At 33.8% G+C, this 25,315-nt stretch overlaps 1 protein-coding gene across 1 annotated transcript in view; it reads left to right on the top strand.

The window, feature by feature from the left end:
- The window catches only part of LOC131955383 (golgin subfamily A member 6-like protein 22), a 39,287-nt gene extending 14,410 nt beyond the window's left edge, over positions 1-24,877 (top strand). The window contains exons 8-15 of the mRNA XM_059319505.1: positions 753-867; positions 11,619-11,903; positions 14,998-15,112; positions 16,357-16,495; positions 21,515-21,676; positions 22,666-22,878; positions 23,413-23,523; positions 24,154-24,877. Coding sequence (XP_059175488.1) covers positions 753-867; positions 11,619-11,903; positions 14,998-15,112; positions 16,357-16,495; positions 21,515-21,676; positions 22,666-22,878; positions 23,413-23,523; positions 24,154-24,339 — 1,326 coding nt within the window. The 3' untranslated portion in view covers positions 24,340-24,877. The remainder of the gene's footprint in view (positions 1-752; positions 868-11,618; positions 11,904-14,997; positions 15,113-16,356; positions 16,496-21,514; positions 21,677-22,665; positions 22,879-23,412; positions 23,524-24,153) is intronic.
- The last annotated feature ends 438 nt before the right edge of the window (positions 24,878-25,315 follow it).

Below are 25,315 nucleotides of genomic sequence, written 5' to 3'. Positions count from 1 at the left end.
TAGAAGCTTGTGATAAACTGTGATGAGGTCAAAATGTACTATATATATTGGCTGGATCACAAACAGATCACAAATAATAAATGGTATCGTTAAGATTCGTATGTAAGACAAATCTTTCCATGCATTAAATACCTCAGTTAACTTGCTCATAATTATTAGCAATATACTGTTGACAAACAAAGCAGCAAAGGCATTTCTGCATGTTAACTAACATAAAAAGTCAAGATTCCTCCTTAGACCTAGCGATCCATTCGACCGGTAAAGCAGAGTTCATTTGTTTCTTGACCTCGGTATATGAAGAGTTGGTGTGGACAGCACTATGCCCAAAAAAGTCAGGTACCCATTAGAGCTGGGTAGACTCAGGGACTTCTGCAGTGATAAATCCGAACCGAGATCCTACTGTCTAGCAGCCAAACGCACCAAAATTCGACCACATGTTACCTTACATAACACCCGAAAAGCCAGCGTTAACACATATCTACAATAGTTAGCCAAACTGATCATATTTATTTTAATGTTAAAATATGTTGACCAATTGTTAACATTGTAATGTTAACATATGTTGGCCTTTTGTTAACATTTTAATGTCAACATATGTTGACCTATTGTTAACATTTTAATGTTAAATATGTTGACCTATTGTTAACATTTTAATGTTAAAAGATGTTGACCTATTGTTAACATTTTAATGTTAAAATATGTTGACCTATTGTTAACATTTTAATGTTAACATATGTTGACCTATTGTTCAGGTTCAGCCAACACCACGACCACCAGTGGAGGAGCGCAGAAAACCGTACAGACCTTTCCACATAGACAGAGCCAAAGACAAGCCCAGCGTGAGAGCGAAGTACTACGAGAGAGCCGGTGAGTTTTTCTTTCTTATATGGCCATCAGCACATTGCCTCATTGCAGTATAGTTGAGTATGGTATCGCATTACAACTTTGCGTAACGACAGTTCAATTCACGCACTACAATAGTACAGAAGTACAGTAAACATCATTTCTACAAATACACAGTGTTACATGTTTCTATTTCTACATCACATTAGAGGTGTTCTTTTCTACAAAACATTACATATTCTCTTTTTTTACAAAACATTAAATGTTCTCTTTTTTTACGATTTTTTTTAAATTTCTGCAAAAGATTGCATTTTCTCATTTATACAACAAATTGCATGTGCCCACTTCTACAAAACATAACATGTTCCCACTTCTACAAAACATAACATGTTCCCACTTTTACAAAACATAACATGTTCCCACTTCTCCAAAAAATAACATGTTCCCACTTCTAAATAAACCGGTAGTGATCTCCCCTAAACTTTCTCGAATATTCTTATGTAAAACAACAGGGGATGGTAACTGGGGATATAGTTATGATTTTTAATCCATTTTAAATACTTAAACTTTTAAAAATAGAATAGAATCTCATAAAAAAAACATTGCGCAACAAGCAAACGCCGAATAAAAACGCGTATAATAGTGTGCAATATTATTAGTACATTAGTTTTTTGAGAAATCGGAAGTAGCGTAAATTACTACTTCCAGTCAACGGAAATTACTCAAAATTTAACAGAAGGTAGAGAATTAGATCTTTTACTTACATGTGAAATTTCATTTATCTATCTGAAATAGTACTCAAGTTATAGGCTTTTAAAAAATTCAAAGTAGGAAAAGTACCACTTCCGGTTATCGGAAATCGCTCAAAAGTTGATACGGATCTACGATTTTGATAAAATACTTATATATGAAATTTCATCAACCTAGCTGTAACGGTACTCAAGTTATCGTGTTTACACACGGACAGACACACACACACACACACACACACAGACATACGGACAAGATTGCAAAATTATGTTTTTCCGTATCCGTGAGGTGTAAAACGTCGAGATTTGTAAAAATCTCGATTTTTTTTTTTTTTGCACGATTACAATACTTTCTCTATACTACGTACCATACGAGAAAGTAAAAACATAACATTTCTAGAAAAACATGTCATGAATTCCAATTTCTAAAGAAAAATACATATTCCTTTCTCTACGAAACATAGTAACAAAATTTCCATTTCTACACATTACATACGTTTACAACATTACGTGTTCCCACTGTCATAAAACATTACATGTTCCCATTTCTACACAACATTACATGTTCACATGTCTACACAACATTACATATTTCTACACAGCATTACATGTTCCCATGTCTACACAACATTACATGTTCACATGTCTACACAACATAACATATTTCCATTTCTACACAACATTACATGTTCTCATGTCTACAAATTACATGTTCTCATGTCTACACAACATTACATGTTCTCATGTCTACAAATTACATGTTCTCATGTCTACAAATTACATGTTCTCATGTCTACACATAACATGTTACCATGTCTACACAACATTACATGTTCTCATGTCTACAAATTACATGTTCTCATGTCTACAAATTACATGTTCTCATGTCTACACATAACATGTTACCATGTCTACACAACATTACATGTTCTCATGTCTACAAATTACATGTTCTCATGTCTACACATAACATGTTACCATGTCTACAAAACATTACATGTTCTCATGACTACAAATTACATGTTCTCATGTCTACAAATTACATGTTCTCATGTCTACACAACATTACATGTTCTCATGTCTACAAATTACATGTTCTCATGTTTACACATAACATGTTACCATGTCTATACAACATTACATGTTCCCATGTCTACAAATTACACGCCCACACTGTTAAAAAATGCAAGTTAACATTTTAAAATTACACATTCTTGAATTTTTCAATATTAAACTATATTTTAACACATCCTTACAATATACACCACGGCTATAAAACCTATCAGTTCAAACATGCTCAATGGTGGTATGTGTAGTGGTTGTCACTTGATTGACAGAAGAATAAAGGTCAAATATTTTTACAATAAGAGCCGACAGACTGGTAGACCGAAGCGCCGTAACTATTTGAATAAGGGTTCAATAATTTCACACTTAAAAACCTGTACCGATTGATTTTTCGTCACACTTGATTGTAACTGATGTATACTGGAAGAAAGCGTTTTTTTCTTCAAACGATATGCTAATGGCCTTGCTGTTGAAATTGTTTGTGGCATTGTGTTATATTAGTTTAAAAAAGTTTGAAAAAAATTTCAACTTTGATTGAAATGCATAAAGGTGTTTAACATTTCATTGTATGGAGTTCGTTTCATAAAGCATATTTGCTTCAAGGGCTGACGTAGAATTGTATTAAACTAATAAATTACAAGCTATAGAAATACAAGGCTACGGTCGTACCTAGCAGGTGTATTGAACCAGCTTATTAATTCATCATTTTGTCGCTAATACTCAATAATAATAGTAAAAAGCTACTAAATTCTTTTAAAACCTACTTAACTTCTTTTTGAAAAATTATTTTAAACGGTTAAATTTTATCCATAAATAAGTATTGATTTTAAAAATTTCTTTTTTTACTTTTTGGATTTTTATTAATAATAGTATGTAATGGTACGTTTTGGGTTTAAAAAACTAACAGGTAAATAAATAATTAAAAAGAATAGGGGAAGTTCGGACATAACCAAATGGGAAACAACTCATAAAAATATGTATACTTAAGCAAAGGGACTTAACTGTTAAAAAATTATATTGAAACTACGGCGTAAAATTTAACAGAAATAAAAAAAATGCCAAACCGAAACGACAGTGCCTTTGCTTACGGAACTAATGCTTTTAAATGTTGCTTTTTATTGTTGTTGCTTTGCTAAGTGTTGTTGTTGTTGTTGTTTTAATTGGTGTAGTAATAATTTCAAGGTGATAGTATGATACTAAGCATGTTTTGTCGATTGTGCGAAACAAATTACCCACTTGAACAACCCACTTATACTGTAGAGTCAAAAAATATTAGTGCAACACTACAAACTTCACTAACTACCAATCCAAACAAGTGCTCAGTGTAATAAACTTCACTAACTACCCAACAGTAAACTTCACTAACTACCCAACAGTAAAAACTTCACTAACTACCAAACCAGCAAGTTTAACAGTAAAAAGTTCACTAACTACCCAACCCTATAAATTCCACTAACTACCCAACAGTACAAACTTCACTGACTACACCAACACTACAAACATCACCAACTACCCATCAGTAAAACTTCACTAACTATCCATCAGTTAAACCTCCACTAACTACCCATCAGTTAAACCTTCACTAACTACCCAACCAGCCAAGTTTAACAGTAAAAACTTCACTAACTACCCATCAGTTAAACCTTCACTAACTACCCAACACTACAAACTTCACTAACTACCCAACCAGCCAAGTTTAACAGTGAAACCTTGACTAACTACCCAACCAACCAGCCAAGTCTTCTCGTCAGCCCGCAAGCCTGCCTGGCTCGTTTGTTATGACAACCGTCGCCCATAGTAATTGGTCACGTCACACTGGCTGCCGCCTCGCTGACATGACATTGAATGTTTAATCTGGCACGGCCGTCCACACTCTTACAGAAAACGTACGCGGCCGTCCATTTCAAGGGTAATAAAACGATCCATTTATAGCGTTCAATTTTTTTTTTCATTTAGACGAGTCGGCATACAGGCTAAAGAAAGACCGTCGTTAAAATATTGGGGTTACGGTTTTTCTTCTTCGGAATTAATAAATATAGGAAAGTGTGTATTAGTTTGGGTGGGGGTAACGCGGGGTTAGAGAGTAAAAAGAGTAAACGGGTGTAGTATTAAAAAAAAATAATTTAATATTTAGCAAAGCTTTGAAGGGAATCAACAATATTTGAACATAATGATGGGGACTGTAAAAAAATTTACATATAGTTTTTGATGTCCCTATTCACAAGATCATTGGTAAAGAAAAAGCGTGTTGAACAGACGTTAGAATTAAAATCGTTTGATCAACACGCATTTTGAGCTAGAGATCTTCGCAGCCCAGCTATTAAGTCACTAAAACAGGTCAACTCTACTTCACCATCCGCATGGATCGTCGGGTTCGAAAGAGTACTTTACTTACATGAATGTTTATTTTTATTTTTTTTAAGTAAATAGAATGGTATAAAATCATGAATGGTAAAGTAAAAACGTATGTAGTATTTGCCAGGCTTAAAGAGAACGAATCAATATGGTTATTAAATAGGTGCTCTGGATAAACAGTATGAATAATAAACTTTAATACGACGAGGGCTTACAGACTGTAGTCTGTGTGTTCTTGGGAGAGTTTTTTTTTTCTTTCTCTAATTGAAAGCTAGGTAATGTGTCGTGAACCACGGGCGGTAATCCTGCTTGAGGAATTAGGTATATAACCGCCGGGAGAATTGGGTATAAATTGGTTGACTTTGAACAGATAGCCCTGGTTTATGTACAACACAAGTATTGACTTAGTGGGGACCGCATTGGGTTAAAGACTTTAGTTGTCAAATGCGAGATTAGAAAGACAAAAAGAAATTGTCGTGACGCTTTTCGGAGGTACGAGTAGAGGCTTTTTATTGAAAATGTCAGTGCATTCTTTTTTTTTTCTTTTTTTTTTTGTGGGAAAGGGATTTCTGACATTTATTATAAGGAAGCAGTTCAAATAAAAGAAATTGTCAATTGGAACTCACACTCTCAAAAAACCGGATTGCCTTTATTTAGTGCGTGGATACTAGGGTACATATTTTCTTCTTCTTCTTCTTCGTTCTTAATTGTAATGTTGGAAGGGATTCCCTACAACACAAATAAGTATTACGTGTCCAATTGTTATGTGCTATATAGGCCGTTGACTCCGTTTTTTTTACTGCTTTTCTTTTTGGATTTGCTACCATAGCCTTTGCCCATCTAAGAACACATCAGCTTTTTTTTTTTTTTTGGATTTGTAACTCCTAGAAGAGTTGCTGTCCCCAGCTATTGAGTCTCATCTTCCCAAGAGGGTTGTACATAGGAAGATATTTTTTTTAAAGAATTCGACCCCACATTCTTCTCTTACAAATTTCAACCATTCCGATATGGTTGTAGTCAACGCTTACACAAACATTTAACACCTGATAAGAATATTCCATAGCAAAACGAAAACCTATATAAACGTGTTGGCCTATGCCGATTTTAGATGCGGTAAATTATATCACAAGTATAAACAACACACGGCGCTTGGTACATATTTTATGGTTATTTAAATCTGATTTTAAAATCCCTTGATTTAACCTTCCAATACACTTGACTTTCACTTCCAAAACTCCAACCTAACAAAAAGACATGTAAAAAAAAAAACCTCTACCATTTAATCTCGCTCCATTTACTAAATCATACAGCTTACAAATCATAGGCTAGCTACCAACTCAACATTCTATTATACGTATATTCTATTGACGAGTCTCTTTCAGTTAGCTCCCCTTTTTCTTCTTGTTCCCCCTGTTAAAGATTGAATCGTCCCGGGTGTTCAATGGTGTTCAATGGTGAGAGTGTCGTGACAGACACGGTGGTGGCTATGGAGCCGTGTGTCAGTGATATGAACGGTGTATCCAACAACACAAATATCACACGGGGGAGGGTGGGTTTTCTTTTTTAAACGCGCCGAATGCACCTGAATTGTCAAGTTGATAAGGCTAAACTGTGTGTAACTCAACGCTGGGGCTATTTGTTGAAGCGGTTCTGACATAGGCGTTTGTGTTATTTTTTCTGTAGTTTACTTAAGCACTGGACTATTTATCTAGAATTTGTTTAGCGTGGTTAAGAATATAACAGTGGACTATCAGCTTTGTGTTGGTTGACAACAGAGTTTTATTTCTGTGAAAGAGATATCACAAGCTTGTCCGTTATGTGAGTTATGTATTGGTCAAGCCGCTCCACTACTGTGTAGTGAGTACTCACAAACTCTGGACACACGGCCATGGAGACTGGGGATAAAACGGAACACCACAAAAAGGACAAAGACCACTACGAAGATGAGGTTCGTCGTAAGGTCGCTCACTACGACGCCGACGACGAAGACGATAAGCTATTGAAGAAGAAAGAAAAGGATAAAAACAAAGAGGAAAAGAACAAACACAATGACGATGATCAGGGTGATAAGAATGTAAAAGATAATAAACACAAGGAGGACAAGAATAGACACAGAGAGGAAAATGATAACCAGGACGATAAACGTGTAAAGGTGAAAGATAAGGATAAAAACAAAGAGGACAAAAACAGACACAAAGATGAAGATGATCCGCCTCGTACACAGAGGTCGAAGGTTAAGGAAGATGATAAAAAGGTGCCCAGTATTAGAAGAAAGTATTATGAAACCTCAGGTAGGTTGGTGTGGTATTAACTGTAGTGACGTGAGATATTACGATATTGTGTAAGTGTAAACAGTAGACTAAATATTACAGTGTAGATTCTTTAACTGTAAGCAGTAGACTAAATATTACAGTGTAGATTCTTCAACTGTAAGCAGAAGACTAAATATTATAGTAGTGCAGATTCTTTAACTGTAAGCAGTAGACTAAATATTACAGTGCAGATTCTTTAACTGTAAGCAGTAGACTAAATATTACAGTGCAGATTCTTTAACTGTAAGCAGTAGACTAAATATTACAGTGTAGATTCTTTAACTGTAAGCAGTAGACTAAATATTACAGTGTAAATTCTTTAACTGTAAGCAGTAGACTAAATATTACAGTGCAGATTCTTTAACTACAGTAGACTTTTTATTACAGTTAAGATTACTTAACTGTAAGGAGTAGACTATATTTTGTGTTACTATGTAGGTGATACGAAAGGTGAATTCAGATTGTACCTCAGTAGACTTCGCATGACTAATTTTCTAAAAAGTGAAATAAGACTATGCAGTAGACTACACATAACTAAATTTCAAAAAGGTGAAATGAGACTACATGTGACTGTAGATTATGAAAGGTGAAATAAGACTGTAAGTGTAAGTAGAAAAGTACACATTAGTGTACAATATTTAAAACAATTAGGCCTACTTCAGAAAAATCTGTAATATTGGTTTAAAGATCGCAGCTTTTATTTAACTTCCGGTACATTTTTTTTAAAATTTCCCCTGTAATAATTTACTTATATTCGGCGTTAATAAAAAAAATATACTTGCAGTTTAGATAGAAAATGAAAAATAAATGTATTTATTGTAGGTCTATTAATACACATAGATATCTACATACGACAGATATCATTCAACATGCAGTTTATTTCAATCGGTTTAAATATTCATTTAATTAAATAAAAATTATTATTTCCCCTTTTCCTTTTACATATAGTTATTTTAAAACGTTTTTCTTAACTCAGCTTCGCGTTTGTTTGTTTGGATGTTTGTTGTTAAAATTGACATCGAAAATTAGCCCACTTCTGATTGCTCTAGAGACCTGAAATTTGGCATGCATGCTACTTTAGCCTAACAATTTCAGATGCAATCATAAAAACTAGCAATTAGTGACCGTAATTAGCTTAATTTAATTACGCCCCAAGGACCATAAAATTGAGGACATGATTTCTAAAGATACCGACAAGACTGCAGTCCTATTGACACAGTTACTTCGGCCCCAATCGATGTGAGCGCGCTGGCCGTGATCGTATAGTGGTTAGTACTTCGCGTTGTGGCCGCGACAACCCAGGTTCGAATCCTGGTCGCTCAAGATTTTTAGTCCGTGTATTTATAAACACTTTTTTAAAAACCACGTTTTTCATGTGTAGCAACGGACTAAAAAGGAGAAAATAAAATACTTAAAAAAAAACTTTTTAAAAAACCACGTTTTTCTTGTGGACTAAAAAGTAGAAAATAACTATTTACATACATTTGATGACAAAAAACGTGGGTCGGGCAGATGGGTCGGGAAATTTGATGGTGAACGTACCCACGTTTTTTGTCATCAAATGTATGTAAATAGTTATTTTCTACTTTTTAGTCCACAAGAAAAACGTGGTTTTTTAAAAAGTTTTTTTTTAAGTATTTTATTCTAACAAGGGTGACTTTAATGTGTTTTGCTAGCTGAAGTGGCTTAACGTTAATGTCATGTTACATGCTGCACTATAAAAACCATAGACGTTAATAGACTGAGGCAAACAAAACTAAAATACTTCGAATACAGTTTTCATTTTCTGCGTAGTGTGGCGTAAATAGAAGCATAGGTTTCAGGCATGTCAGCCTTTCGTTTTAGAGTGTTTTATCTTATAAATTCGTATATATACATAATATGTATACATACATATGGTTCCATGACAAATGACCTCATGACAAAAGATCTCAGACAAAATAACTCAAGACAAAATATCTCACGGACATATAATCTCAGGACAAATGATCTCAGGACAAATGATCTCATGAAAAATGATCTCACGGACAAAAGGTACCAGGACAAAATGTATCAGGACAAATGATATCATGGACAAATGATCTCAGACAAAATATCTCAGAGCAAAATTTTAATAGTATGTTAGATGATTTAAGTTGATTTGAACTTTTATGTATATATATATAATATGTATATATATAATATATATATATATATATATATATATATATATATATATATATATATACATGTATATACATATATATATATATATATATATATATATATATATATATATATATATATATATATATATATATATATATATATATATATATATATATATAAGGGGACGTCTGAACAAGAGTCCGCCTTAGGCACTGAAATAACTATCTGCGCGTCCGTTTCTGTGTCCCATATGTATATCGGTTGACTGCCTGCTGTCAGATTTGTCGCACCGCATACGACATAAAAGAATGGTCAGCAATAGTCGCATAGATACTAGGTGGGGTACGATAAGAACCTAAGACGTATTAATCCGATTGTAGGGAAGGTTCCCTGTACCTAAGCCCAGCTATCTGTCACTGGAGGATCAATACATTCCGGTTAAGTGAGAGAATGGAGGGTTGGTGGGGCGACAAAAGAAATCGAAGACCAAACAAAAGAAATACATTATAGCAGTCACCTACTTCTGCGGGTCTCTAGCTTAGGTACTATAGAAGCATAGTATCTATGATCCGTTTCACAAGGTTTTGCTTTGTATAATAGAGTTTGAGTAATTTCTATCTGTATATTTTAAAATATATGATTTAACTATTGTATTGGAAACATACTAACATACTAACTATACTCTAGCCGAGTACTATGGAAGCATAGTATCTATGATCCGTCTCACGAGGTTATGCTTTGTATAATAGAGTTTGAGTAATTTCTATCTGTATATTTTAAAATATATGATTTAACTATTGTATTGGAAACATACTAACTATACTGATGACTGAAAAAAATTGATCAGTAATAATATGATAAACATTAGCGTGAAACATTAAAAAGATGACGGTAAAATGACCGGAGAACACAATGAAGACAAAAAGTTCACAATAAGACTAAATAAAGTATCACAAAAGTTAGTTAAGACTCCACTGAATATATAATTTAGTGAATGTGTTTATCTCTCTGATGTTTTCCGTTTTTATTTAACGTATTTTGTTTGTTGCTGTTTTTTTTATTGTTGTTTGTTTTGTTTCTTTTACTATCACTTCCTACTGTGCTTCTGCATTAAAAAGATTAGTGCGTTTTAAGCTATGCAATACATCGTTTGCCCTTGCCTCTTGACGCCTATACTAATCCTCTACTAGGCACATACAAAAACATTACTAGTCAAATGTTTAAAAATACAGTTTTCAAAAAGTGTGTGTGGATTATCATATTCGTTGTTACCAACTAATTATAACCCTAACACTAGACATATAAACCGTCGTAAAGCTAAGGGATAAAGTCATTATTTTTTTCTCGTTGCATGAATATCTGGGTATTGCTAAGCTATATATTATAAGAAGGGAAATAACTTAAGGGTCATCAATAAATGATGTCACGAGAAATTATAAAGATGTCACACTTCAGCCTACCTTCACCCTAGCCCAAATTTGTATATACTATAATACTAGCTGAACTCGGTCAATGTTAATCAGTTTTACAATTTACAAAATAATTCCTTTAAAGTTAGAAACAATGGCTAAAATTCAGCTCCAATGAGTATTTGTGCAAATGCTAGAAATCACACCTCTCTTCCTGATCACAATCTTCACTCAATGTCCGACAAAGGGAGTGTCAAGTCATGTATGGACCACTAATAAGTATCATGATGCAATGCAATAAAGATTATTCTTTATCTAAATGTCATGATTTATCTAGTATATTGCTAGTGTTGATAATTCGACGGATACTAAAGCTATGATATATCATGATTTTTTTTTAAAAAGTAGATCTCCCTTTTCAGACGACAAGATCCTTAGGGCAGATGAAGTAGAGTTCACATTTTTTTACCTCGGCATATGAAGGGATAGTGTGGTCAGCACTATGCCAAACTCCCTTTACCTTCCCCAACGTTAATCAGTTACCCATCAGAATTGTGTGGACTCAGGGACGTATCACAGCATCGGGTCCGGACCGAGATCCGAACTCGTGACGTTCGGGTGAATAACCGAACGCTCTACCAATAGACCACTCCGCCCCACTATATCATGATTAATCACATACAGTTCTATCAATGATAATCCGACTGTGCCTAACGTTATGAAACTCACTCTTTCAGAGCTGGACGACGTCCTCCAAGACAAGATAGCCACACAGCTCAGGGACAATGGCATCGCCGAGACCAAGGTCGTGCCTCTGTCCGCCAAGATCACCCAGGCCGTCAGGGACGACGTCATGGACCCTGGTCAGTCCCAGTCGCCCCAGGTGATGGCCAACCTGACCGAGGCCGTGCACAAGCACCTGGACCCCATCCTGTACAACAGGCCCAACACCACGGACCTCAGCAACGCCCAGCGGCCGAGCGACGCCGCGCATTTGTCGAACCTCGTCTTGCTTCGGTTAGGTAAGGAAGACATTTTTATCCTAACTGGTGAGGAGAGAAATTGACTCTTACAAAAGATATGAGAATTATATTGTAAGCCATGAACCCCATCCCTCCCCCCCCAAACTACACCCACCTCACCTATTCCCCCCCCCCTTTTAAAGATAAGGTTGCGTGACCACCATCTAATAGTCACACTTACAGTGTTTCTTCCAGACTTTTTTCTCTGGGTGGAGGGGGGGGGCGGACTAAAATTTCCAAATAAGACTAAGTGACCTCCCCTTGAAAAAAAATGCAAACATCAATCCTGGGTGTTTTGGCTAGGCTTATGGTTAATTTAGGATTTGGGTTGAGAATAAAGTTAGTGCTAGCAAACTTACAACCTATTTTTTTAGAAGAGTGGAATGGTATGATACCGGTGCTAAAAAAAATAACCTGGGTTTTTAAACGTCACTCCATATGCCGTTCCAGCATTTTTATGTTTGTATGTCAAGCCTAGAATGCCGTCACGACAACACCCCTCTGGCGTGTTTATCAAGATACAATCACTCTACTGGAGTACAAAGCCCACCCCCGATAAGACTTGCCATTAAAAACAGGCTAATCAATCAATTACTCCAAAACCGCACGGAAGACATTGATTTTCTTTTTCTTAAAAAAAAAATAACCAATGTATAAATTTTAAAAAAAAAAGCACAGACGTGCTCCTACAATAAAATTCTGCTGTCAGTTTAAACAACCCAGCTGTGTTTGCTGTGGGCCGAGATTCTCTGCTAGTGGTGTCATTGAAAAGTTTCGCAGGCTTATTCCTATGTGGGTGCAAGATATAGCCCAAACCCCGTCAATTACCCCCACCCCCCCCCCCACCACCACCAGCCCGGAGGGGGGGGGATTAAATTAGAGGAATGCCTGGGGAATGCTGGGAATGCTGGGGGGGAGGGGGGAGGGAGGTAATTGACGATATGATATCTCCTATACTCACCCAAGCTACGCCCCAATTTTCTAAAACAATTATATTTTGTTGGGTTTTTTTTACGTCGTAATAAATTGATGGGTGTTAGTTGTTGTTTTTTTTAATAAAAAAATGTTTCATTGTTTATATTTTAATTTAAACGAGGAAAGAAATTCACGACTCATATTACAAAATCAGATGCGTCGTACTAAATGAACGGGTGTTAGTTTTTATATAAACTATATTTCTTGATATTTTATATTTTAATTTAAATAAGAGGAAAGAAATTCCCCACTTATAATACAAACTTAGATGCGTCGTACTAAATCAAAAACTAAACGACAGAATGCTAAATTCTATACTAAAAGATCAAGTTTCCTCCAACAATAGAAAGTGGAACATAAGTTCTAGGGTTTTATTGAGGGTTATATTTAGTCGGCCTATAAGAAAAGAAAGAGAGAAGAACAGGTTAAGCCTAGCTTGTTTATGGGTGGTATTCATGTGGAGGTGTGAAGTTAACAGTCATGTAGAGGTGTACATTTAACATTTAAGTAGAGATGTGAAGGTAACATTCATGTAGAGGTGTACATTTAATATTCAGGTAGAGGTGTGAAGTTAACATTCATGTAGAGGTGTAAAGTTAACATTCAAGTAGAGGTGTTAAAGTAACATTCATGTAGAGGTGTGAAGTTAACATTCATGTAGAGGTGTAAAGTTAACATTCAAGTAGAGGTGTGAAGTTAACATTCATGTAGAGGTGTGAAGTTAACATTCATGTAGAAGTGTGAAGTTAACATGCAAGTAGAGGTGTGAAGTTAACATTCATGTAGAAGTGTGAAGTTAACATGCAAGTAGAGGTGTGAAGTTAACATTCATGTCGAGGTGTGAAGTTAATATTCATGTCGAGGTGTGAAGTTAATATTCATGTCGAGGTGTGAAGTTAACATTCAAGTAGAGATGTGAAGTTAACATTCATGTAAGGATGTGAAGTTAACATTCATGTAGAGGTGTGAAGTTAACATTCATGTGGAGGTGTGAAGTTAACATTCATGTAGAGGTGTGAAGTTAACATTCATGTAGAGATGTGAAGTTAACATTCATGTAGAGGTGTACATTTAACATTCAAGTAGAGGTGTGAAGTTAACATTCATGTAGAGGTGTGAAGTTAACATTCATGTAGAAGTGTGAAGTTAACATGCAAGTAGAGGTGTGAAGTTAACATTCATGTAGAAGTGTGAAGTTAACATGCAAGTAGAGGTGTGAAGTTAACATTCATGTCGAGGTGTGAAGTTAATATTCATGTCGAGGTGTGAAGTTAATATTCATGTCGAGGTGTGAAGTTAACATTCAAGTAGAGATGTGAAGTTAACATTCATGTAAGGATGTGAAGTTAACATTCATGTAGAGGTGTGAAGTTAACATTCATGTGGAGGTGTGAAGTTAACATTCATGTAGAGGTGTGAAGTTAACATTCATGTAGAAGTGTGAAGTTAACATGCAAGTAGAGGTGTGAAGTTAACATTCATGTAGAAGTGTGAAGTTAACATGCAAGTAGAGGTGTGAAGTTAACATTCATGTCGAGGTGTGAAGTTAATATTCATGTCGAGGTGTGAAGTTAATATTCATGTCGAGGTGTGAAGTTAACATTCAAGTAGAGATGTGAAGTTAACATTCATGTAAGGATGTGAAGTTAACATTCATGTAGAGGTGTGAAGTTAACATTCATGTGGAGGTGTGAAGTTAACATTCATGTAGAGGTGTGAAGTTAACATTCATGTAGAGATGTGAAGTTAACATTCATGTAGAGGTGTACATTTAACATTCAAGTAGAGGTGTGAAGTTAACATTCATGTAGAGGTGTTAAATTAACATTCATGTGGAGGTGTGAAGTTAAAATTCATGTAGAGGTGTAAAGTTAACATTCAAGTAGAGGTGTGAAGTTAATATTCAAGTGGAGATGTGAAGTTAACATTCTAGTAGAGATGTTTGGTTAACATTCATGTAGAGGTGTTAAAGTTAACATTCAAGTAGAGGTGTAAATTTAAAGTCCGGAGAAGGAACACATTAAACACAAATGATAGTATATCACCTCCCCACGCGTAGGCTATGTAAAAAGGTAACACAAATGTACATGAGTTGAAGAGTATTGTTTTCCCCATAAAGGTCAAGTCCACGAGGAGATAGAAATCTGCAAGAATAGCGTGGACGACCCTCTCAAGTCTACAAGAAGGAACAAAAACTTGGGTGCCGCTACACCAAGGGAGGAGCTACCTGACAGGTGAGTCACGAGTGACCGGAGTTAACAAGGTATAACTATTTTAAGAATACCAAATTGTTGTGTGTTTAACTTCGTGTTCTAATTTATAATGTTGAAACGGACTTCCTCCACCACAATGTCAACCGGCTTTGCACAAATAGGCCGTTGACCCCGATTTCAGACTGCTTTACTTTCTGGATTTGCTTCCATAGTCTTTGTCCAACCAAGAATAACTACAAGGCAGCAGTTGTTTGATTTTGGAGTTTTTTTTACTCCTATCGAACCTAATCTGCCGGGGGTTCGAACTCGAGATTTTTTCATTTAGCAGCCATGAGCTTTACCAACCCGACCACGCCGACCCCAAAATATTGTTATATATTTGTATAACAATCACACATTTAAACCATGACCCCCCCCCCTAAGCACATATTGGATATGCTATTGAGTGCTAGACCTACCTCGCGACTATCAGTGAGACAAATGCACCCCTGCACGTGGTGTTAAGCGCATAAAGTGAATATCGCATATTCCAAACGGTCGTTGTTAAGGGGACAATGAAGATTTTCCGACGTGGATTAATCATACAAAACAAACGTGTAAGTGTTGTGAAGTGAATATACGTGCTGTCTCATGGCAGCGCTCTCTACTGTAGAAGCAGCGACATTGATAATAGATAATAGGACATAAAGTAGCGTTGGAGAGGATCTATATAAAGCTACCTTTTCGAACCTGAAGAGGCAAGTGAAGTAGAGTTCAACTGTTTCTGTAACCTAGGCTAACAAAGGGATAGTGTAGTCAGCAGTTTGCCCAAACGCCTTAACTTTCCCTAACGTGAGTTAGGTACCTATCAGAGCTGGATGGACTCAGAGCCATTCTACTGACATGAACCAGGATTCTAGCACTCTTCCGCTAAGCAAGGCCGTTACCATCTGTATCTAAACACTAGATCCATATTGACTGCTCGTGAAGTTTTTATAAGAGGCCAGTACAGAGACGTCCATCGGCAATATAGCCTATGATAATGAGAACAATATGTAGCATGGGATCAATGTAAGAAAATGTCATTTCGCCATCACACCCCCGCCTCCTAACGCTCCCTACTCCAATACATATTATAACCGTTGATGAGAATAATACCAATAGTAATCTTTATCATCATGCCAAAACTGATTGTCAACATCACAAGAGAACATAAAATAGGTTACAATACAATCAGCCATACTCATACATTGTGACATCTCTGTTTGCATTAAATTCATCCTTAGATCTATGGTAATGGCGATCAAAGACGGCATAGAAAAACAGAAGACGGACAAGGAAATTTTACAGGAGAAGCTTAGGCAAGCACAGAGAGAGAACGATGATGTCGAGGATGATAAGGAAAAGAACCATAGAAGATTGCAGGTATGGTTTTGTTTTGGTTCTAAATATAACCAATGTCTTTGATAATGTTTACAAATTTTAGATAACTTTAAAGAAATGACATTAAAGCAGTAGGTCTACTCATTTTTATTTTATGCCTTCTACGATATAGAAGAAGGTAGGCATGTACATTGTAAAGATTAAGTAGTTGTTTGGTTGTTTTTTGTTTTGTTTTTAAATCTTATAAGCTCGAAGCTCTACACTAAATCTATTAGTTTCACATCCATGATCTACACTAAATCTATTAGCTTCACATCTTCTATGATCTACACTAAATCTATTAGTTTCACATCTTCTATGATCTACACTAAATCTATTAGTTTCACATCTTCTATGATCTACACTAAATCTATTAGTTTCACATCTGCTATGATCTACACTAAATCTATTAGTTTCACATCTTCTATGATCTACACTAAATCTATTAGCTTCACATCTTCTATGATCTACACTAAATCTATTAGTTTCACATCTTCTATGATCTACACTAAATCTATTAGTTTCACATCTTCTATGATCTACACTAAATCTATTAGTTTCACATCTTCTATGATCTACACTAAATCTATTAGCTTCACATCTTCTATGATCTACACTAAATCTATTAGTTTCACATCTTCTATGATCTACACTAAATCTATTAGTTTCACATCCATGATCTACACTAAATCTATTAGTTTCACATCTATGATCTACACTAAATCTATTTGTTTCACATCTTCTATGATCTACACTAAATCTATTAGCTTCACATCTTCTATGATCTACACTAAATCTATTAGCTTCACATCTTCTATGATCTACACTAAATCTATTAGCTTCACATCTTCTATGATCTACACTAAATCTATTAGTTTCATATCTATGATCTACACTAAATCTATTAGTTTCAGATCCATGATCTACACTAAATCTATTAGCTTCACATCTTCTATGATCTACACTAAATCTATTAGCTTCACATCTTCTATGATCTACACTAAATCTATTAGCTTCACATCTTCTATGATCTACACTAAATCTATTAGTTTCACATCTTCTATGATCTACACTAAATCTATTAGTTTCACAATTTCTATGATCTACACTAAATCTATTAGTTTCACATCTTCTATGATCTACACTAAATCTATTAGTTTCACATCTTCTATGATCTACACTAAATCTATTAGTTTCATATCTATGATCTATACTAAATATATTAGTTTCACATCTTCTATGATCTACACTAAATCTATTAGCTTCACATCTTCTATGATCTACACTAAATCTATTAGTTTCACATCTTCTATGATCTACACTAAATCTATTAGTTTCACATCTTCTATGATCTACACTAAATCTATTAGCTTCACATCTTCTATGATCTACACTAAATCTATTAGCTTCACATCTTCTATGATCTACACTAAATCTATTAGTTTCATATCTATGATCTACACTAAATCTATTAGTTTCAGATCCATGATCTACACTAAATCTATTAGCTTCACATCTTCTATGATCTACACTAAATCTATTAGCTTCACATCTTCTATGATCTACACTAAATCTATTAGCTTCACATCTTCTATGATCTACACTAAATCTATTAGTTTCACATCTTCTATGATCTACACTAAATCTATTAGTTTCACATCTTCTATGATCTACACTAAATCTATTAGTTTCATATCTATGATGTATACTAAATCTATTAGTTTCACATCTTCTATGATCTACACTAAATCTATTAGCTTCACATCTTCTATGATCTACACTAAATCTATTAGTTTCACATCTTCTATGATCTACACTAAATCTATTAGTTTCACATCTTCTATGATCTACACTAAATCTATTAGTTTCACATCTTCTATGATCTACACTAAATCTATTAGTTTCATATCTTCTATGATCTACACTAAATCTATTAGTTTCACATCTTCTATGATCTACACTAAATCTATTAGTTTCACATCTTCTATGATCTACACTAAATCTATTAGTTTCACATCTTCTATGATCTACACTAAATCTATTAGTTTCACATCTTCTATGATCTACACTAAATCTATTAGCTTCACATCTTCTATGATCTACACTAAATCTATTAGTTTCACATCTTCTATGATCTACACTAAATCTATTAGTTTCACAATTTCTATGATCTACACTAAATCTATTAGTTTCACATCTTCTATGATCTACACTAAATCTATTAGTTTCACATCCATGATCTACACTAAATCTATTAGTTTCACATCTATGATCTACACTAAATCTATTAGTTTCACATCTTCTAAGATCCACAGTAAATCTATTAGTTTCACATCTTCTATGATCTACACTAAATCTATTAGTTTCACATCTTCTATGATCTACACTAAATCTATTAGTTTCACATCTGCTATGATCTACACTAAATCTATTAGTTTCACATCTTCTATGATCTACACTAAATCTATTAGCTTCACATCTTCTATGATCTACACTAAATCTATTAGTTTCACATCTTCTATGATCTACACTAAATCTATTAGTTTCACATCTTCTATGATCTACACTAAATCTATTAGTTTCACATCTTCTATGATCTACACTAAATCTATTAGCTTCACATCTTCTATGATCTACACTAAATCTATTAGTTTCACATCTTCTATGATCTACACTAAATCTATTAGTTTCACATCCATGATCTACACTAAATCTATTAGTTTCACATCTATGATCTACACTAAATCTATTTGTTTCACATCTTCTATGATCTACACTAAATCTATCAGCTTCACATCTTCTATGATCTACACTAAATCTATTAGCTTCACATCTTCTATGATCTACACTAAATCTATTAGCTTCACATCTTCTATGATCTACACTAAATCTATTAGTTTCATATCTATGATCTACACTAAATCTATTAGTTTCAGATCCATGATCTACACTAAATCTATTAGCTTCACATCTTCTATGATCTACACTAAATCTATTAGCTTCACATCTTCTATGATCTACACTAAATCTATTAGCTTCACATCTTCTATGATCTACACTAAATCTATTAGTTTCACATCTTCTATGATCTACACTAAATCTATTAGTTTCACAATTTCTATGATCTACACTAAATCTATTAGTTTCACATCTTCTATGATCTACACTAAATCTATTAGTTTCACATCTTCTATGATCTACACTAAATCTATTAGTTTCATATCTATGATCTATACTAAATCTATTAGTTTCACATCTTCTATGATCTACACTAAATCTATTAGCTTCACATCTTCTATGATCTACACTAAATCTATTAGTTTCACATCTTCTATGATCTACACTAAATCTATTAGTTTCACATCTTCTATGATCTACACTAAATCTATTAGCTTCACATCTTCTATGATCTACACTAAATCTATTAGCTTCACATCTTCTATGATCTACACTAAATCTATTAGTTTCATATCTATGATCTACACTAAATCTATTAGTTTCAGATCCATGATCTACACTAAATCTATTAGCTTCACATCTTCTATGATCTACACTAAATCTATTAGCTTCACATCTTCTATGATCTACACTAAATCTATTAGCTTCACATCTTCTATGATCTACACTAAATCTATTAGTTTCACATCTTCTATGATCTACACTAAATCTATTAGTTTCACAATTTCTATGATCTACACTAAATCTATTAGTTTCACATCTTCTATGATCTACACTAAATCTATTAGTTTCACATCTTCTATGATCTACACTAAATCTATTAGTTTCATATCTATGATCTATACTAAATCTATTAGTTTCACATCTTCTATGATCTACACTAAATCTATTAGCTTCACATCTTCTATGATCTACACTAAATCTATTAGTTTCACATCTTCTATGATCTACACTAAATCTATTAGTTTCACATCTTCTATGATCTACACTAAATCTATTAGTTTCACATCTTCTATGATCTACACTAAATCTATTAGCTTCACATCTTCTATGATCTACACTAAATCTATTAGTTTCACATCTTCTATGATCTACACTAAATCTATTAGTTTCACATCCATGATCTACACTAAATCTATTAGTTTCACATCTATGATCTACACTAAATCTATTAGTTTCACATCTTCTAAGATCCACAGTAAATCTATTAGTTTCACATCTTCTATATGATCTGCACTAAATCTATTAGTTTCACATCTTCTAAGATCCACAGTAAATCTATTCATTTCACATATTCTATGATCTACACTAAATCTATTAGTTTCACATCTTCTATATGATCTGCACTAAATCTATTAGTTTCACATCTTCTAAGATCCACAGTAAATCTATTCATTTCACATATTCTATGATCTACACTAAATCTATTAGTTTCACATCTTCTATATGATCTACACTAAATCTATTAGTTTCACATCTTCTAAAATCCACAGTAAATCTATTCATTTCACACCATCTAAATCTATTAGTTTCACATTTTATATGATCAATGCATAAATTACATTTGTTAGTTTATCACCTCACACATGTCATTTAACACTATGCACTAATTATATAAAATCAGCACTTAATTTTTTATCCAAATCAAAACTTTTAGCAATCACATTTTATATATTCATTTTATTTTTAGATCATATTGGTCTTACTAAAAAGAAAATAAAGTATTTTATATGTGAATGATATTATAGAAACTCACCACCAACATTTTACAAAATTATGAATTTGAAATGCCCATAAAATGCACCAATTAAGTACAAATTAAGTACACCAATTAAGCATTAATACCCCCTACATTTTCCATATTTACCAACAGCAATTTAAAAGGTCTTAACATTATTATATTAATATTTGATTTTTCTATTTCTTCTTAGTTAAAGTCTTACTTGTAGTTAAAAGACATTTTTGAGTAAAATCTTAATTGCAACAGTGTCAAAGTTTTAAAAAATGTATATTTCTCATTAAAAAATGTATAGGTAATCAAAGATGCATTAAATGTCTTGTTAGGAGTTAGACTCAGAGAACTGGAAACTGAACAGAGATCTCCAAGAGGCAGAAAATGATAAACAAAGTCTGATAGCCAAGGTGAGAGAACAGCAAGGTGACTACGACAGGCTGGACAAGAGCTACCAGGACTCACGGCAAGAGAACATGAGGCTCAAGAAACGGGTAGGTCAACTGTTTGATCACAATTTCAGCACACTGTTAAGATCATGTACAGTGTTTCTTCCAGACTTTTTTCACCAGAGGGGGGGGGGGGGGGCTACTTGATATTTTCGGGGGCCCTGAAAAGATGCCTGGAAGAAACACTGATCATGGAACCCAATAACATTTTTCTAAATCAAACAGAGCTCAGATTTGTTGCTGACATTAATCTCATTTAAAAAGAGATGAATCTATTCAAACACCCTTCTCAGGCACAACAAGTCATTAGAATAGAAGAAAGAAGAGTTTTCTTGATTAACCCTAGTATATGATGGTAATATGTGGTCAGCACTATGATCAGCCTATGTGATCAGCACTATGATCAGCCTCCTTTACTATCCCAAACTCCATGCATACTTGGGAGACTCGAACTCAGTGTGCTCTACCTGTTGGCCACGTTGGGTTTAATCAACACTATGTCTTAAAAAGCTTACTTACCATCTCAGAATAATTATCCATGTGTGTATTACAATTTCTATTGTGAACCATTTCTCTATAACTTTCCACTTATTCAACAGCTTAAAGACAAAGATAATGAGAACCTGTTATATTTTATATTGAAGTCTATCATGCAGTGTTACTATTTTTATATAACTCATTCAACAGTTGGAAGACAAAGATAATGAGAACCTGTTATATTTTATATTGTAATCATCTAGTGTTACTATTTTTATCTAAACAAATCAACAGCTTGAAGACAAAGATAATGAGACCCTGTTAAATTTTATATTGAAATCTGTCATCTAGTGTTTCTATTTTTATCTAACTTATTCAACAGTTGGAAGACAAAGACAATGAGAGCCTGTTATATTTTCTATTGAAATCTGTCATGTAGTGTTACTATTTTTATCTAACTCATTCAACAGTTGGAAGACAAAGACAATGAGAGCCTGTTATATTTTATAGTGAAGTCTGTCATGTTGTGTACAATTTTTATATAACCCATTCAACAGCTGGAAGACAAAGACAATGAGAGCCAGCTGATGTCCAACGACCTGGCCAGACTTCAGTCAGAAAACGCCAGACTGCAGGTACTGGTGGACCAGAAACACAAGGAGATCCTCCACCTGCGTGACCCAGATAAGGACATGGTACACCAGATCAGGATCCTGTCTGATGAGGTCACGCTGCTCAGGACACAAACTAGGAGACTTAATGAGGAGAAGGTCAGTTGATTGGCTGTCTTAATTAATTAGGAAATGTAAGTTTAGCTGCTGATAGTGGATCAAGCGCTTGACTTAATAAAAACATAATTGGCCATTTCTTAACTGTAGCTGTAATCTATCAGTAGTTTGCCCTAAGCAAAATAGTTGATTTTCTGATTGAAGCTGAAATTGGACAGCTATTTCTCTGACTTAAGTTGTAGTAGAGCAGTTTTTGTCTTAAATAATTTAGCGAAAATTAATAAACTGATTAATGTATGAATTTTGAGCAAATAAAATCGATTGACTTAATTTACAGGCAATTAATTAGCTGAATATAAATATTTCTAAGAAAATATATTTATACACAGTATGATTTCACTATACAATATAGGACCTACAAAAATAATGAAGTCAATTTATATTTTAAAAAGCATAAGTAAATAAATTAAAATGTTAACAGGGTCTTCTTAAGTCTAGAACAAGAAAATTCAGACCTCAACAATGTTAAATTATTATTTAAAAGAGCAAAAAATTTAAATATTTTTGTTTCATTAGGGTCTTCTCAAGTCAAGAAACCAGAAAATGGAGTCTACAATAGATGAGTCCTACAAACAGAAGAACAAGCTGGCCAGTGAGAGAGATGAACTGTGGCGAGAAAACCAGGAGGTATGTGTCCACTCTAGAGAGCAACTTAAATATGGGAAGTCATTCTCTTTTTAAAATGCTCATGATAAGTGAATACAAAGTTCTCTGAGTTAAGTAAAGAATACTCTTTAGACCTAGTGATCCATTGGGCAGTTAGACCACTATAAATATAAAGCTAATAACCGAACTGTCGGTAGGCCTCCACCAAAGAAAGAAATGCATTCTTAAGTGTTTACAGGTCAGGGTACATAAAATGACTGGGCATATAAGACCCATGCCCCCTCTAATTTTTCTTGTTAAAATGAACTGTTTTAAATATACTCATTCAATATTAACACCACCCAGCCAATAAGACAAATCTGACTTTTACAAATGGATTTTTCAAATAAAATATTGGCTATATAAAAAAAATGCAAAAATATTTTTTATGTGTTGGTAGTCAATAATCAACTCAGCCCCCATACCCTTGAAGTTCACACATTTTAAATACTATTCAAATAAAGATTGGTTTGAACAATATTTGAACAATGGACTACATTAATATTAAGTGTTAGCAAAAAGAGTTTCCTAAAACTATAAGAGTTTATATCAATCAGGCTTTACTAACTGAACCATATGAATAACTTTCCCTTTACAATCCCAACCTCCCAGCTGAAACAGAGGTACCGTAAACTAGCACTTGCAACACCCAAGCAGCGCTCACTGCCTGATATTATGTCTGGACACAATGGACCATCCAGGGCAGGGTCACGGGCAGCTTCAAGAGGCAACCCCCGACACAGTGATGACAGACGAATGTCACCCACAAGAGAGGAGGACGAACATGATTATCATTAAAAAATAATAGCTTTACTGTATTAAATAATTATTCACAACTATGTTAACTGTCTCTATTGAAAAATTGAATGCAAAGAAATGATTTATTAGCAGGGAGATAACTATTTTAAAACTGTTACAACACAAGAGTAGCAGTTCATGTATGAATTTTGATTACACAAAGGAACAGTAATACTTTCACCAAAGCTAAAATTTGTTTTTACTGTTTTAAATAATTATTCACAACTATGATAACTGTCTATTTAAAATCTAAATACAAATAAGTGTTTTATTACCAGGAAAATTATGTTTTTTTTTAAACTACGTGTTTAAGCAAGAGTAACACTACATGCACAATATTTCTTGTATGAACTTTGATTACACAAAGAAACAAATACTTTCACCAAAGCTAATATCTATTTTACATACTACTGAATGCTGCTAATGTCATAAGGACTTATTGGTCTAACTCAATAGTCATGTTGTGTATAAACAGTGTGGTTTATTCTGTCAGATCTCAGTGAATGTTAGCATGCAAGTATTTAACATGATGAAAAGAGTTTGACTAAAGTGTCTTCCGAAACAGTTGCTAAATGAAATTTATATACCACTTCATGTTTAAGTATGTATCTAGATAAAATTGTTCCAATTTATCACATCTTTCTTATAAATCAATTTTTAAAGTTTTATTATTATTGTTATAAAAAAATAAAGTTTTTTTTAAGATTTTAAAATTATTTTTTAACAATTAGACTTGAAAACTCAGGCCTATAAAAAACCTCAAACATTTCATAATAAGTTGCACTACACTCTATAAACCATTTTTTGTATTCTTCAGGTATTTTTTCTTTGAATATGTTTTACAATCAAACACGTTTTTTTTAGCAAGTCTGTGATAATTTTATCAGAATTACTGATTTTTTTATGCAAGGATTTTTTAAGCAATTCTACTTTTTTTATAAAATACACTGTTTAATTTTGATGTAAACTTATTTTA

Source organism: Physella acuta, unplaced genomic scaffold (assembly GCF_028476545.2).
Source record: "Physella acuta isolate Inbredline_101_S28 unplaced genomic scaffold, ASM2847654v3 ptg001064l, whole genome shotgun sequence".
NCBI classification, from domain to species: domain Eukaryota; kingdom Metazoa; phylum Mollusca; class Gastropoda; family Physidae; genus Physella; species Physella acuta.
The sequence above is the reverse complement of the archived record's forward strand: the minus strand, read 5'-3'. Positions and strand labels throughout refer to the sequence as shown.